Source organism: Panthera leo, chromosome A3 (assembly GCF_018350215.1).
Source record: "Panthera leo isolate Ple1 chromosome A3, P.leo_Ple1_pat1.1, whole genome shotgun sequence".
NCBI lineage: Eukaryota > Metazoa > Chordata > Mammalia > Carnivora > Felidae > Panthera > Panthera leo.
In genome coordinates, this window is record NC_056681.1 from 5,761,351 (window position 1) to 5,778,138 (window position 16,788).

The following is a 16,788-nucleotide window of genomic DNA, read 5'->3' on the forward strand; positions in this document are numbered from 1 at the left end:
GCTGAGCTGGCCGCACCGAGTCTAGATGAGGTATTCGGAGTCATTTGGGGTACCTTTTGTAAAGCTGTGCTGCCTGGGCCTCCCTCTCAGAGATTTCTGATTTAGTTGATCTGTGGTGGCACAGGGGGTTAATCGTTTTTATAAGCTCCCCAAGTGATCCTAAGGAGCAGGCAAGATTGAGAACCTCTAGTCTAGATCGTGATAATAATAAGAGCTCTTTATCTCCTATAATTTCCAGAGCAGCCCTATAAAGTAAGTACTGTAATCCCATTTTATAGAAAGGAAAGCGAGGCTGAGCGAAGCAACCTCCTTGTCAAGACGTCATACAGCCGTTAAGCAGCAGAGCCAGTGAAGCCTGTCCGGTACCGAAGTCCCCCAGCATAATCTTGGAATCATCTCTGACAAGTACTCCCTCCTCAAGGACACCTTTCCTCATTCTTTCCCAAATGGCCCATCTCATACCATCGCCTCTTGAAGACTGCTTCTCATATTCCGCCTCATAAGACGGCAGGCATTTGCCTCGTCTTGCTTGCTAGACTTTAAACTGTGTCTTACTCCCGTGCGTATCCTTTGCAGCACCAAGCTCTCAGTGTCTTACACACAGCTGGCGTGAGATCGGCGTTTGTTGAATTATATTTCCCACACCTGAGGAATACTCCAGAAACCTCTATCATGATACAGAGTCTTGCACAATCCTGGTGCTTCATCATATTTTTAAAACGATCTTTCTGCTGTTTCAGGGGAACTAATTGACAAGCTGCTTTTGCATCGACCCCCCGGGGAAGAATAAAAGCACGTGCACGCAAATGTAGCAACAGCGAACGTTCCTTGACTTTTCTGAAGTGTCATTCCGACAGTTTACGGGAGTTCTCTCATTTAGTCCTCACAATGAGACTACGGGGATATTATTCTTGTTATCTCCAATTCGCCGTTGACAAAACCAAGGCCAGCCACACAAGAAGCGAGTAGAAGGGGGAGTGAGATGCAAGCCGCGTGCCCCCCAAATCCGACTCGGCAGATGGCAGCAAATCACTGCCACTAGCAGTGGCATCTTTTCCACTGGCAACAGGAAGGGGGATCAAAACAACCTAAAAGCAGGGATAGAATTATCGAGCCATAAAGTGTAGGCAAAACATCATTAAAAATAAAACAATTAAAATTAAATTTCAGCTACGGCTATCATTCACATTGGTAAACACTTGCGCGGTTATTATGCAAGACAGGCTTTATGAAGGACCGCACAGTTTAGATTACATTTCTAGGTGAATACAGACTAAACAGGCTTGTAATCTTAGTATCACTTCCTTTTCATTTAAGGTGACCTTTAATGTTGAAATTTAATTACGAATTTTTTTTCACGTTTGTTTATTTTTGAGAGAGAGCTCGCACGCGCAGGCAGGAGGGGCAGAGAGAGAGGGAGACCCAGAATCCGAAGCGGGCTCCAGGCTCCGAACTGTCAGCACAGAGCCCGACGGGGGGGCCAGAACTCGAGAACCGCAAGATCCTGACCGGAGTCGAAGTTGGACGCTTGACCGGCTGAGCCACCCAGGCGCCCCTGATTACAAAGTTCTAATGTGTTGTTTAAGGTTTTGTAAACAGCTCGGTTGCCAAGAAGCACAAAGTGCAGCTTCACAAGGAATCGGAAGCATCCAGAGCTGATGACACAGAATGAATTTTTGTCAAGTAGTACTCAGTCTCACACAGGAATCTTCGTGGTTTCCCCGTCTTTTGTCGCATCTCAGACTCTTCTGCTCCATTCCTTCAAACGCTGACTTGAAGATATTTTAAAGAAACATCCATCCAAGAGTGGAAGGATCTGAGAGAACAGTAGAGTTTCTGCCAGCAGAGGACGCCCTTGGCTCGTGTTTACAGGATTGTTCCCCCGGGTAACAGATTTTACCGGTGCACAAAAGTCCAAACAGAAGTAATGTTTCTCGATACTTTACTACAAAAACATTCTGTTGCAAATATCTCTTAGTGCACATGTACATGTGGTTTAGCTTTGAGAGCAACCGTTCTTTTCGGCACCAATAAACAGGTGTCTACATCCAACAGTTCAACCGAGACGCGCTCATGAAAGGAAGGAAGTCATAGATGGAAATCCCAGAATGATTTTGCTTATTCTGCAGAAACTGCAATATTCTCTCCTCCCATTTTCTTTTCCCAAATAACTGAAAAGTATTTTAAGTAAATTTCCAATCATAAACTTGAAATGACTGTAATTGTCTAAACTGAATGTATCTGCAAGCCCCTTTCAAATTTATTTTCCAACTTTTTTAAAGTTTACTTATTTTGAGAGAGAGAGAGCACGCATGTGCATGTGCAGGGAAAGGGCAGAGGGAAAGGCAGAGAGAGAGAGAGAATCCCAAGCAGGCTCCTCACTGTCGGCGTGGAGCCCGACCTGGGGCTCCACCTCACAAACCGCAAGATCACGGCCTGAGCCGACATCAGGAGGTGTCCACTTAACCGACTGAGCCACCCAGGCGCCCCTATTTTCAAACTTTAGTTAGACTACTGTAGATGTTTCATTCCTTTCCATTTGATAGTCTATCCGAACGAATCCAGACATCGTGCAGCTTGACCATGTATTTCTAGATTAGTAATGTTCTCCTTTACACGACATGTCAAAGTTCAGCGATAGGAGATGTAAAGGAAGGAAGTAGGGTATAAATTTGAAGAAAAATTTGTGAGTTATAGAAGTGTCTTTACAATTCGCGATAGTCTCACAAGTCAATTTGGTAGCCTCACAGAATATTCTCAAAATGAAATACCTGGTTCTGAGGCGACCACGGAAAATCACATAATTTTTGACACTACAGGCTTGGCATCAGGAGGACCTGACTCGGCCCCCAGCCAACGAGAACTGTGGACCTTCTCCGAGCAGTGTGCACACTCGTGCTCCACACGCGGAGCCCTTCACGTGTACCGGTGTCGTGATGAGAGCAGGAGCCTCGAGTCCCAGCTCCGCTGCTTAGTAGCCGTGTGACTTTGGGAAAGGCTATTAGCATCTCTGTACCTTTGTTCTCTTATCTGTAAGGGGGGCTGATGAAAGTCCCTAGCTCATAGAGTTTCTGTGAAGATGACGTTAATGTTCAAAAGCACCTAGGAAAACACCTGGTGCGTAAGTGCTATACAAGTACTTAATTTTCTTATTATATTACCTCATTTAATATGTACCAGAACCTCTTGAGTAGGGCCAGCTTCGTGGGTGTGCAGTCACGCGGGCCCCAAGGGCCCTTTAATTCCCTGCTGCTAACTTTTGAACGAGGACCCTACAATTACATTTTGCCCTGGCCCCCACACATTCGGTAGCTGGTCCTACTCTTGAGGTAAGCAGTGTCACTGTCCCCTCTCTGCCATGTCCTGGCTACGTGTCCCGGGAGAAGCAACATCCCCCGTGTTCTCACCTGTAAGCTGCAGATGTAATTAACTACAGACGTGACGGGGCTCTTGGAAGCCTTAAGTAAGATCACGTGTAAGCAGTGATCAGCACATGTGAGTTCTCAGAAATGGTATCCACTACTATCATCGATGAAACGTCATCACTTGATAAAATCACCAACATTTCTGTTCTCCTATGAATCTATATTCTTGCTTATAATTACAAGCAGTTCTTCAATACAGGGAAAAGCTTGCCGAAAGTAGAGAATAAAGCCATAAAACCCAACTCTGGAAAAATTAAGATAGGGTTAGGAGGGGAGAAGATCAAATCTTTACTGTCACAGAAAGACCTTATTAAAATTCGAGGCTTCTGCAAATCTCGAACATGTTCTATGTTTCATAAACACGGACTAGAGGAGAAGCCAGGAGACTTGATTTGGGGTGAGAACGGATAAAGCCCTGGAGAAATCTTCAAACAAATTATTACTAATAAGAGGCATACTCAGAAACGAGATTAAGTGCTTCGGTCTGCATCAACCCAAATATTTATTCATAATAAATTTTACCACTTTCACAAGTGAATGAATGGGCTACAGCCCCTACACCAGGAAGGAAAAAGAAAAAACAAAACAAAACAAAACAAAAAGCAGCTAAAAAGGAAATGCCGGACACTGTGATTCATCTGCAACCTCTCAAATCTAGGTTATTATTTGTTTTGATACTGAAAAGATACTTCGTGCCTTAACATTAGTCGTACTGTAGAAAGTAAATAAGGTATTTCTGTAGACCTTGATGACATGTACACATTTTTTTTCAAGTAAAATTTAAAAGTCAAAATAACTTCTACTATTTCTTTTATAATTTACTTTAGAACATAAGATAGAACTCAATCTCTACAGAGAAGGCCAAAACAAAGACTTCTAGAGAAAACTGTTTTGACAAAAAATATAACTAACGTAAAATTCTTTTACCTCCACGGAGTTAAGAATATACATTCTTTCCACAACAGTATCTACTACTGAAAACTAATGAAAAGCCTCTTGGAATCACAAGGTATATTGTGATACGTTTTATATCCATCCTCCAAATTTTAATTTGTTAGGTAAGTACACTCTGGAAAGGTAATCTGATGAAAGGAAGGTCAAAGCTTGAATTTCTGCCTTCATTTTAGAGTCCGCCATTATTTCCATCTGCCAATAAAAGTAAAGTACAGCCGTAACAGGGTCCCGTGTGACACTTCTGTTGACTCAAACTAGTAAGTCTAGACTTGTTTTATTCTCCAAAACCGTGAGCAATAGCTTTCGAATCAGCCAGAATATTCCAGAGCTGTCACAGCAAAAAATGTCAGAATACCCAGTATGGCTGTGTGTGATAACTAGGAATGGTCTGGGGTCTTTCTGATTTCTTTCTCTTCTTCCCCCACATCCCCATAAGCTATGGTAAAGCCATAGACAATGGGTATACAACTATGATGAGGATAAACAGATCAGCTCCATCCAGCTGATCTTCTCTATTGGCATTCCTAATTCAGTGTTTCAACAACCATCTACCGCCACACAACACCTATGCTAGTTGTTGGTAATATAAAATTTCAAGGAGGATATTTTCAAAATACTATGTGAATAGCCACTATGGAAGTTAAAGGCAATAAAACATACAACACTTGAATTTTAGAAAAAAAAAAACCTACTTCTTTTCTCCAAAATGGTTGGCAAGTAACATAAGGTCTTTTCAGGACACTGTCCAGTTTCATCTGGTCCCGTTTTGTCAGTGGAATTAAAGTATCTCTAGGTATATTTAATCTGGAAAAATATATGAAAAAAATCAGCAAAAACAAAGTGTTCCTATAACTTGAAGAACACATATTTGTTTGTATTTATTATACTATTTCAAGAAACTCTAAAATAACAGATAAGCAAGTTATTTTAAATTCAGAATTTGGGGGGATCTGGCACGTCCCAGACCAGCAAGTATTCGGGTTCACAGTGGAAGTCTGCTCTAAATTGTTTTTCTTCACATCACACGCACACGACAGTGAGAAGAAGAACACGGACATTGGTTACAGACACTAATGCCAACAGCGCTCACATCAAGCGTGTGGACACCAGTGTGGCTCCCAGAGCACTACGGCCTTGAAGCGGTGAGCTATTTAATGTGTGTGGCCAGCAGCAAGATTCGCTGTGGGATCTTAGGCTCCACTGAGCGCTTCCTTCTTTGCCATTCATCGAGAATTTTCTGGGCCAAGGAAGTTAGTCTATCACTCACTTCTTTTCACATGTGGGCACACACACGCGCGCGCGCATATCTAGTTTTAAATTTTCGAGAAGCAGGTTGTAATTTTTTTTCTCGGTGTGTGTTTTAAAAACAGAACATGAGGAGTCCAGGATTTATGGTATAGACTAACTTTTGAAGTGACAAATCCTGGATTTCCCAGAAGAGCTCCAGTTTCAAACAGTCGTTTTCAATGTCCCCACAATTATGATCAGTTGCCAGTGGCAGCTTCCGGATAGGGTGACAATTTGATTAGAAAGGGGGGCCTAGAGGATTTCCCATGAAGCTGTTTACATAGCTATCACATCTTTCCCCTTACTTCGTTGTACATTTATCTGGAGTGGCTTTGAGGGCACTGATGGAATTTAGGAGCCGCAGCTACAGTTTCTGCAAGGCCCTTCACCTTAGTAATTATCAGATCGTTTGTCCCGAATTCGTTAGGAAAGCTTTTCATACAGGCAGATCACCCCGAAGGGATTTTGACCATACACGTACACCAGACTGAACAAAACTTTGAGTCACTGGAGCGTAACTATTCAAAAATCAAAAACTGAATGTTTTATGCCCTCATTTTTGAAGAAGTGGCAATCACCCAAAACCTGTTCGTGTTCCAAACTTAGGAAATAAGGAGCAGTGACCAAGGTTTGCTCACTGCTTAAAGAAATCCGATAAACATGTTCTCAAGTTCATTCATGCCGGCCAATTAAAACAACAAAATATTTTTAAATATCACATTAAGCAGAGATGAATAACAGTGATGATGTCCTATGCTGAGGGACAGGCGGGCTCTTACTCTCCAGGGAAAACAATTAACCTATCCAGAGGGCAGTCAACGTCTTAAAAATGTGCATACCCTTTGACCCAGCAATTCTGGGAATTCAGCCTTCGGGAGTAAGGGACTAATTAAAGATGTGGGCAGAGATTCAGTTACAGCAGGGTCCATCAAAGCACTATTTATCAGATTATTTGGAAACCACCCAAACGTCTGACTATGAGGCACTGGCTGAATAAACACTGGTCCATCCAGAATTGGAACTCAGTAACGGAGGACGTTAAAATGAGGTCACGGAACTGTATTTCTTGATACGGAAAAGTGATTTCATTGTGTTGTTGTGTGAGGAGAGCAGATTACAAAATAACAGGGTATGATCCCATTTTTGTGAAAAAGTGAGGGCTATGTACAGAGAGCAATAATAACGTACAAGGGTGAATAATAACGTACAGATGGACGAACACCGTTCATCTGTAGGTGATTTTTATCTTGTTACATAATGACATTTTTCCTATAGTGAACGTGTTATGTTCAACTCGCCAAAATTGAGGCTCCCAAACTTTAAGTAATCTTAAAATGAGATTTTCTTATGAAATTAAAAAATTTTCATCTATGGTAAAATGGATTCAGGTGCAACCAATGATGTTGTCAATTATTACCGTTTAACTACATGCGATGTCTTCTACTTTGAGTATAAAAATGCCACAAAATCTCTTAACCATAAAGGTAAAACAAAAAATACGTTCCAGCTGAGAGTTCAATTAACCAAATTCATTGAAGTTTTAGAAATTGAAACAGACATGGTGACTTTAACTCCTGATTCTCTAACCCTGAGTCACAGTGAACAACATAAAGACGACACACGAAGAGCTTTCCCTCGTAGTGGCTTTTTAGGCTCGTTGTTACATATTATGATGAGTCATCATTTCAAACACCCTGATTTTACTAAAACCATCTAACCGTTTAATATCAGAAGGGAGGAGACCAAGCCATCTAATAGCTGGAACTGTGAGATTATGGGCTTCAAAAGACATCGCCTAAAATAAAGAACAAAAGTACATTGGGTGAGGCTAAAATGCAGAAAGCTAGCATACTTGTTCGTGCAGCCTAATTTTTTACACATTAAGAAAGACGAGTACTAAAGACTTCACATGCCCTGAGCCTATGGAACTAAGGAAATCACCAAGAGTTTTGCTAAACTGGGCTTTCAGTGAAGGTTTTAAAACTGCTCTAGTATTTCCACATTGGTTTTATATAAAGTGAAACCATAAACAACCTCTCTGACCTGCATTTATTGTTGTTTGTGGTTCTATATTTTAACATCTTGCTTCACTATCCCTTTTATGTCAATATGTAGGTCATATACGTCAGGGATACTCCACGTGCATACCAGTGGTTCCCAAACTTTATCATGCAACAGAATCGCTTGGGGCCCAACCCTAGACATTCCAATTCAGGAGGCCTGGATGGGGACCGAGATACGCATTTCTGGCAAGTTCCCCGGTAATGCTAACACTGCTTGTCTGGGACCGTACATTGAGAACCACTGATATATGGTAGCTGGGGACTCCGGGGGTGGAATTTGGAAATGTTTTCATTTTACCATCTGGTGGGAGTGAAGGGAACGGGCGACGTCAGAATTCAAGGCTGTATATAACTTCCAGAGTTTATCTGGCAATGAGACGTTGTTGTTACGGTGAGGCCCCGCAGTCACTAGAACAGGCTGGGAGAGCGGAAGATAATAATGCCTCTTGCCCACAGCTAATCCCATTCTGTCATCTGTGGTCACGTTTGGCATGCCAGAAGCTGGAATCACGGCCACTGAAACAGAATGGCCTCAGACTAGGAGAGTAGCTCCCCTGTACATTTTGGGGGTCCTCAGCTAACAAGGGGCCAATACGTGGATACAACAATCACTCTGATGACTATGAGCTACCTCAACAGTAGGAGAGGAAAAATACTCCTCTCTACTCACCATAGATCCATACTTATAGATGCACATTATTTCTATGCCTGTTAAAAGAAAGTTACCTTTACAATTAGTTTCTTTGTATATTGCAGGTTAGATCATCATCAACGCTATATGTAACATCTGTAATTCTTATTTTCACAGATACTACCAACAAAAAACTTATGGTTTGGCTTCCTATGGCAAAAATAGCAAGAAATTGCCTCACGTGATTAGAGTCATTAATTTTAATCTAATAACCATATTCTCTTACAATAATCTACGGAAGTGTTCTAAGAGCAGAAGAGCACAACTATGAATACTGTAAACAGGATTTAGTTAAGACAACTGCTTCCAATCATCCCCAACGATAAGTCACCGTGTGGGTCGGCATCCACAAGAGTGAAGACAGGAATGTGAAACGTATCCCACAGCTTCTTGACTAAAAGTCTCGTGTTCAGATCAGGTACCCCCTTTCCCTAAAAGCAAGATTGAAATGACGCAACTTTAGTTCCAGCAGAAGAAAATGACAAAATCTTTTCCTTATTTTATTAATAATTTAAAAGTTAAAAAGTTAGAGTACTTTAAATTTCAGGTGGAAGACTGGTGTAGACTGTGACAAAAATGCAGTCTACACAACAGAGGGAAAAAGGCCCACGTACGTTCATAACTATGACTCTACTATCCCAGTCCTGGGAAATAATCCTAAGGCAACATTTCGGCAGAAACGGGAATAACAACAAGTCGGACGCCTATAAAGATGTTCGCTGCGGTCTCATTCGAGATGGCAAAAACTATTCGAGATGGCAAGCAGCCGAAACAGGTAACAACAGGGACACGGGGAGGCAGCGCTGCACACGCCTCACGCTGCCTCGGTCCAGCAGGTGTCTCGGATTACGCCAGTTTTGTTTTTTTTTTAAGTTGACTCATTTTTGAGAGAGAGAGAGAAAGTGGGCAGGGGAGAGTCAGAGAGACAGAGAGAGAGAGACACAGAGAGAGAGAATCCTAAGCAGGCTCTGCACTGTCAGCACAGAGCCCTACACAGGGCTCGAACCCAGAACCCCGAGATCATGGCCTGAGCTGAACTCAAGAGTTGAACACTCAACTGGCTGAGCCACCCGGGGGGCCCTGATTATCCCAGTTTCATCAACTTCTGCCACACTACCCTGTAGCAGGAAGCTTACCCCCCTCTGCTGACTGATGCCTGTGGCCGCCTGTGTGTCATCTCAACGTATACTTCTGCGTTCTTGGCCGTTTTGGGCGCGTATATATATGTATACAGAATCAGGCTCCCTTTGATGGAATTAATGCAATTACATGATATACAAACCCACAGGAGGCAGAACAGAGCAGCTCCTGTGCGTTCAGTCCTCTCCTCCCCACAGCCCCAGTGTTACCATATCACAGCTGACACCACGGTGGTAGGGGAATGGCGAGTGGGTGACTGAGAGCCTGTGTAAACTCACTGCAATATTGGAAAATCACTGGTATTTAAGAATTGGGAGCACCACCTTGATTTTAGTCAGATTTGAGGATGCTTAAATAAACACACTGGGGTGCACCTGGGTGGCTCAGGTCACGATCTCACGGTTGGTGCGTTCCAGCCCCACGTGGGGCTCCGGGCTGACGGCTCGGAGCCTGGAGCCTGCTTCGGAGTCTGTGTCTCCCTCTCTCTCTGTCCCTCCCCCACTCACGCTCTGTCTCTCTCAGAAATAAACATTTAAAAAATCTTTTAAAAAAATGAAAAAAAAATAAACACCTTGGAAATTTTTACTCTACAACCATAAAAGATACACCATATTGCTGACAGAACGTTGAGCAAGCTGCACAGATGTTATAAACCCCTCCGGCCAATCCCCAAAGTAGCGTGCTAGCCTTGGAATCGAGGTCAAGGTAGGTAACATACCGTAACCATAATGCACGGAGACATCCTGTTGCAAAAGTTGTCATCCAGGAGTCGCTGAAAGGTCGCATCTTTTTCCACAATTAACAGAAATTTTGCATCTGTCATTATATCTGTGACGTTAAGGCTGATAATTTGAAGGCAGGAGTATTGCAATTTAATCACCAACTAAATAATGATGCCACATAAATCCATTCAAAAGCAGCTATAGATACAGTATTTTCCTTTTTACCCTCAACTATATAGGCCTATTCACGTATCTAGATATCTGTCTCTCCTACTAGTTGGGGAGCTCCTACAAGAATCGTAAAGCAGAAACCATGTGTGTTCATCTTGACCACGATAGGGTCTAGCTTGATGGTTACACATTATGAAGGCTTGGTCTATCGAATGAATGAATGAATGCCCTATGAGCTTAACTAGTTTCCCCACTCAAAGGATACTTCGAATACCTTGAATATTAGATGGCACGGCAACAGCCTAAATAACAAAACAAGATAGCTTTTATTTTAAATAAAAAGCAAGTATAACCACATTCAAAAAATTTATCACAGAAGCCCTACATTTTCATTTTCCTCTGGATATACCAGGCATCAGAGGTTTACTCCTCAGAAAAGAAACAGTAGGAAACAGATATACTCCTCAGTAAGAAAACAGACATGCCACTCAAACTACTTCCTTGCAGGTGAGAATCTCTTGGAAGCTTTGTGGAGATCCGGCTTAGGCAGCAGAAAGGGATGAAATTTAAGGCCTCCTTCTCTTAGAGGGCATGAGTGTCGTCTTGTGTGTTTCTAGACTGCTGTGCATGCTAGTGCTGTGGGCTTTCTAGGTGCCCAAGCCTAACAAACAGTTTAGCATTAAAGGTATCAATTTCAGAACCAGAAAACTGTGTAAAGATTACATAAAGAATCATGCTAAGATAGCCACGCTACGTTCTACCTGAAAACAAAGGTACGTTTTTTTTTTTTTTTTGAAGGAAAGCATATCTTTGTTTATTTCACTATGACATTGGACAATTGGCATATTCTGAAACTATGTAATGTGCAGGCCCAGAAAGCATATGCCTACTCACCATTCAGTTTTATTTGAAAATCTTAAACTCCAAACTACATAAGAAAGCAGGAAATAAAGCACATTTCAAAAACAAAGGATCTGCAAGGGAGTTAAAGCATGTGAAAACATCAATATGCTTACTGTTGTACCACAGGTACAGTGCACTTTGGTTCCGTCTTCCTCGATATACCTTAAGTTGCCAGCAATTAAACCTTTTGATGTGGATGACTGAAAAAATAATAGCCATACTTGAACACTTTCTCACTAACATACTTTATACTGCTAAGTCAATCCTCATGCTCACCCACCTGACTACATGTGTTTTAGCTCCGATTGGAATTTAAGACGTGAAGGAGAAAATACATAAGGTGTTTAGGAATAAAAAATATTTAGTAATTCACCTGTTTTGGTCCATTCATCCAAGGAAATATATTGAGAGTCGATCATTTAAATTCACAGTGAGAAAAATGTAGTACCAAATAATATCAGAAAAAGGCACAGATTACATTTATTTTTCTATTATAATTTTACACAAACTTGTATTTTTTTAAGTTTATTTACTTATTTTGAGAGGGGGAGGGACAGCGAGAGAGGGAGAGAGAGAATCCCAAACAGGTTCCATGCTGTCAGCACAGAGCCTGACATGGGGCTCGATCCCACAAACAGTGAGATCATGACCTGAGCTGATACCAAGAGCTGGACGCTTAACCAACTGAGCCACCCAGTGCCCCGCAAATCTTCTATTTAAAAAAAAACAGTTTTGTATTTAATGGTACTTACTATATGTAGACTCATCCTCGGCACTTTTAACATACAAGAAATGTCATTGATAATATTGTCCACAACCGTCTGGTTACCAAAAAGTTGGCTGTCGGTATAATATATGTCTCTATGAAAATTAAATATATATTTTTAATTAGCCATGTTCTCTTTGGAGTATTGGAGTATTATTTGTAGGAAGCTTTAATTGGATGAAACACAACATATAAAGAAAGTAATTTTTTACCCACAGTAGACTGTGGCTTTTATGTACCATTTCAAAACATAATAGGAGTTAATCTAAACTAACTCTCACATTGTGTCTTAGCAATTTACCAAAACAAGTATTTACCTTTTGGTTGCGTAAGTGTTGCTCTGTACCAATTTATAAATTATGGACAATATTTTAAGAATGAGAGCTGCAAGATAAGATGCAACAAACAAGTTACTCATCATTTCTCTTATTAATTCAAAACATACTGCTATCAAAGATTTCAACTGCCCCCGTTACTATCCATGACATTAAAAAAACTGTCATTCCAAAATAGAAGTATTGAATACAGAATAATAATTTCCTGAAGGATCAGATAAAATGAATTGCTCTCTGAACAGCAAAACCAAGAGAACACTTTTTCACTGATTCGTGTACCTTGCAAATCTATTTGGAAATTATAATCTATTTCCATGGTTATTGACAATGCAAGCTTCGGTAACTATACTTCAGGTGTAAGGGTGGTCTATGAAAGAACAACTAAAATTATTCAACTAGGAACAACTGAAACCCAGAAAACAACCAAACTTATTTATTCCTAAAAGCTAAGAAAGATTAATTTACCAAAATTTTTAACTGATTTTGGTGAATCACTTTTGATTTTTCTCCTAGTACAATGAGGGACCATCTGAAGACCCACAGAATCTTCAAACCTGTCATTTTGTTGAAAGGTAATAAAACAAAAAAAAATTAACTTCTAATCACCAAACAACATACACTTAGTGTCCTCTTCCGCACATAATCTAAATCTTTATTTCTTCTCAGCAGAAGCTTTAGGACAACTTCATTTATAACCTTAGATAATTCCAGGTGTTAATTAGGTAATTAGCTTTGCGACACACAGAGGTACTAAAATAAAGTGTTTAAAATACGTGAATTAAGTACCTTTAAGTATAATGTGTGTATTTCTTTCCTGGGAAGACATCAACTGTATGTAAACTATTATCAAATATTTCACAATTTTATTAGCATTTTTGCTTATTTTGCCCATTTAATAATTTTGCTCAATTTAACAAGTTTTGAAATATCGTATTCCTGATTTATCTCCAAAGTTACACTAAATGAAATGACAATTTGTGTTAGGTGGTTACACTGAACTCCCAGGCCTGTCCTAAAGGTGGCAGAAGGGCACCAGGCAAATAGGCCAGGTCTCTGCTGCTTCTGGACTCGATGAAGCCTATCTTGCAAAATGATGTAGAATGCGATTCAGAAGTTTACAGTTTGTATTAATTACTGACTGTAAAAGAGCATTTAGTGAGTAAGGGGACCCCAAATTACTTTTATTCTGTTTCTGTAACCCTTATGAGAGCTACCACAGTGCTTTTTGCTATTTAGATTCTACAGGCTGAGCCCCTGGAAAAAAAACAAGCTATGTGAGTAGGTCAGAAGGCTTTGACAAAGTTGTTTGCTCATTTTAACCTCTCGGACACATGACTTAGCAGGGGGGAGATCAACCAGGAGGAAGAGCCTCAGAAGTGTGCTCTATGTTCCAGATACATTTATTTTCATTTCAGTATCAGGATTGGTTGTAGCTCCCCTGAGCAAGCAGTTCACTTTTACAGTATTTTTGCAGAATCCCCCCGGTGGTGTTTCCCCGCTTTGAGTGCTACAAAAGCTTAGATCCAAGTTTGGAGCCTATTTTTAGCAGGACTGTAAGACTTCATCATATGCGTTTCGACTTCTAGCCTCTTTTGGTGCTTCCTTCACGGTTCCTAGCATTGCTTCCCTTTGCCTTACCTTCCACATCCACTTCTGGTTTAAATGACCTGCCTACGACGTACGTGTTTTTGTAAGCACCCTTAAAGCCTTCCAGAAAGGGTAAACGCGGTAAGAAGAATGAAATCGGACTAGGACTCTAACTCGAGTAAATTAAAATAATGACATAGATAACTGTATTTAAAAATTAAAAAGGCAACATGCCCACTTTATATTTTCCCAGCTTGATCTGTTGTCTATTGTGAACACGGGAGCTTTATTTCTTGCCAGGCTGGTGATGATGTCTTGAATAACACTTTCTATAGATGCAAGAACCTCAGAACTGAAACAAGAAACACATTATGATTCAATCTTAATTCTAAATTAGGCCTTTTACAACATGTACCATTCCCCCAGATCAACACTAAAGTAAGTTCTTGTCTCCTTGATTGTTTTTTAAGACTAGGTAATTTCCCCTCTATACCACTCTCTCTCGCTTTTGACATCAGCATTGCATTAAAACAACTGGATGGATAGCGGTTACTTACAGAGAAATTTCATTTGCTTGTAATTTTACTTCCCAAATAGTTACAATTGAACTAAAATCTCCCTTTTAGACAGTGTTAATGACTAGACAATAGAATTTATAAATATATTTTACATCTCATCATATTAACCTACTTAAATCCAAACTTGTTGGCTTGAAATACTGCTGATAACTGTTTTAATTAAAAATGATGGAATATTGGCTGAGTTGAATCTCTTCCCCAAAAAAATGCAATGCAAAAACATTCCAAAAGCAGTATTTGTTGTAGCACATCGCCCTGATTGATCTCATGCCTTAAATCTGCCCTTTTGAATTTTAGTGATAGAATGAGAAAAAAGTTTAATCACTACCATGAAAAGACTTGGCAAAACCATTACACCACTTTACAGCAAAATATTAAGACTTAGCCCAGTTTTCTGTGAGCTGACTTTTAATTTCACAAGCCATCAGCTTCAAAAAATGCCGTTCGGTTATAAATACCATTAGCGTGCTGCCTAAGAAGGGAGATCAAATTAAATGTAGAAAATGGGCAAAATGTAGAATGTTCTAGTTTCCACAGAAAGGTCAGAGCTTGCTTTGAAAATGCACAAATCAGAAAGTAAGTTTCAAAAGAATCAGTATTTTCTAATGGGGAGAGAAAAACGGACTCACGTATCTCATTCATTTTTCCAGTTTGGGGAAAAAAAAAAAAAAGTTGCAAGATTAATGCTGTGACAAACCTGAAAATACAATTAGATTACTTTACATCGGAACCGTAAATACGGGCCTTCCGTGCCCTCCTTCCCCTCACCCTCATCACTTCTCTCCCAAACTAGTTTCATAAAAATTGGTTTGCTTGTAGGTATTCCACTTCTGTTGTTGTTCGTTTCGTTTTGTTCTGTTTTGCTTCTGGTAGTCGGCTTAGACTTAAAAAGACACCGGTAATTTGTTTAGGCTGAAAAACTTCGCGGAGGGGGGCCTGGACGGCTCAGTGGGTTAAGACTCTGACTCTTGATTTCGGCTGGGGCGGTAACCTCATGCTTCATGGGATCTACCCGGGCGGTGGGATCTGCGTTGCCAGCGTCGAGCCTGCTCGGGACTCTCTCCCTCTCTCTCTGCCCCTCCCCCTCCTCTCAAAACAAGCAAACATCGAAAAACAAAAACAAAACAAACTTTGCCGATAAACCACAAAAGCCGACCTAGGAAAAGAACAACAGGGCACTTTAGGCAAAAACGATCCAGAACATAGTCTCTATAGTTCATTCCAAGTTGAGTAGCTGGAGACGCTCCGTAATGATTTCATCAACACCTCACCCTAACCAACTAAGCCAAGCCGCCAACTGCTTTGGTTTTCATTGAGGCGCGAACATCCCCTCCACTTCCAAGTTAAGTAAATCCTTGTCGTAGCGTAAACACCTTCTCCTTCACTTTGCTAAAACCCCCTAAGTGAGCGGCAACTCCCAACATTCGTGTTCCCTTTCTCTTCCCCACCCCCGCCTCCACCCCCACAATCCTGAAAGCTTTTTAGGTTAAAATGCTCTCCAATTAAAAAAAAAAAAAAAAAAATTTTTTTTTTCTTTTTTTCTAACAAAGACAAAGCCAAAGTTTAGGTCAGCCTAAACTCCCCGACTGCAGAGAATCTTAGGAAACCTGCGAGCCTCGCTGTGGGGACGCTCCTGGAACATTCTAGATGGCGAACATTCTAGAAAACAAGGGGGGAGGGGCTCTGTCACGACGCTTTTTGAGTTCAAAATGAGAGCCGAGAGCGGAGGAGATGGAGCGCTTCCGGGTTCATGGGTGGCCTGTGAAGGACGTCGTCCTGTGGCCTCAACACCTCAGCATCTCAAGGGAGAAGGGAAGGGGCCCCAGCCACGTCCCCCCGGAGCGCCTCACGCCCCCACCCCGGGGCGACTGGGGACCTCCGGGGACCCCGCTGCTAACCGCCCGGCCTGCGCGCCCCGCAAGGAGCCCTTCTACCTCGAGGCCAGGCGCGTCCCCCCGTCCGCGGGCTCCCCACCGCCTGTCCTCAGGGCGGCCAGCAGCGAAGCCCTGTGTTGGTCCAAAACCTCGAAGAACGAGGCCTCAGGCCCCACTGGCGCAAAGGCCATGGGGGCCGACAGCGACAGGAAGCGCCAAGCGCAGGAACCCCACCAGCGCCCGCCACGGCCCTCCCTGCTGCTTGCTGCGCATGCTCCCTGGCGGCGCGAGC

At 41.7% G+C, this 16,788-nt stretch overlaps 1 protein-coding gene across 3 annotated transcripts; it reads right to left on the reverse strand.

The window, feature by feature from the left end:
• Positions 1-3,908: 3,908 nt before the first annotated feature.
• Positions 3,909-16,781, reverse strand: SPO11 (SPO11 initiator of meiotic double stranded breaks). 3 transcript variants are annotated; one of them, XM_042930594.1, is made up of 13 exons: positions 16,557-16,781; positions 14,283-14,396; positions 12,923-13,011; positions 12,440-12,506; positions 12,109-12,217; positions 11,470-11,556; positions 10,719-10,755; positions 10,279-10,388; positions 8,752-8,851; positions 8,400-8,437; positions 7,385-7,461; positions 5,072-5,183; positions 3,909-4,571 (listed from the first exon to the last, which is right to left on the reverse strand). In XM_042930594.1, exons 1-13 carry the CDS (start codon positions 16,685-16,687, stop codon positions 4,452-4,454), a joined length of 1,191 nt encoding a protein of 396 aa, XP_042786528.1. In that variant the 5' UTR covers positions 16,688-16,781; the 3' UTR covers positions 3,909-4,451. The 3 variants fall into 3 exon arrangements, with proteins under 3 accessions (XP_042786528.1, XP_042786530.1, XP_042786529.1); XM_042930596.1 differs by lacking the exon at positions 16,557-16,781 and adding an exon at positions 16,230-16,491; XM_042930595.1 differs by lacking the exon at positions 11,470-11,556.
• Positions 16,782-16,788: the final 7 nt, after the last annotated feature.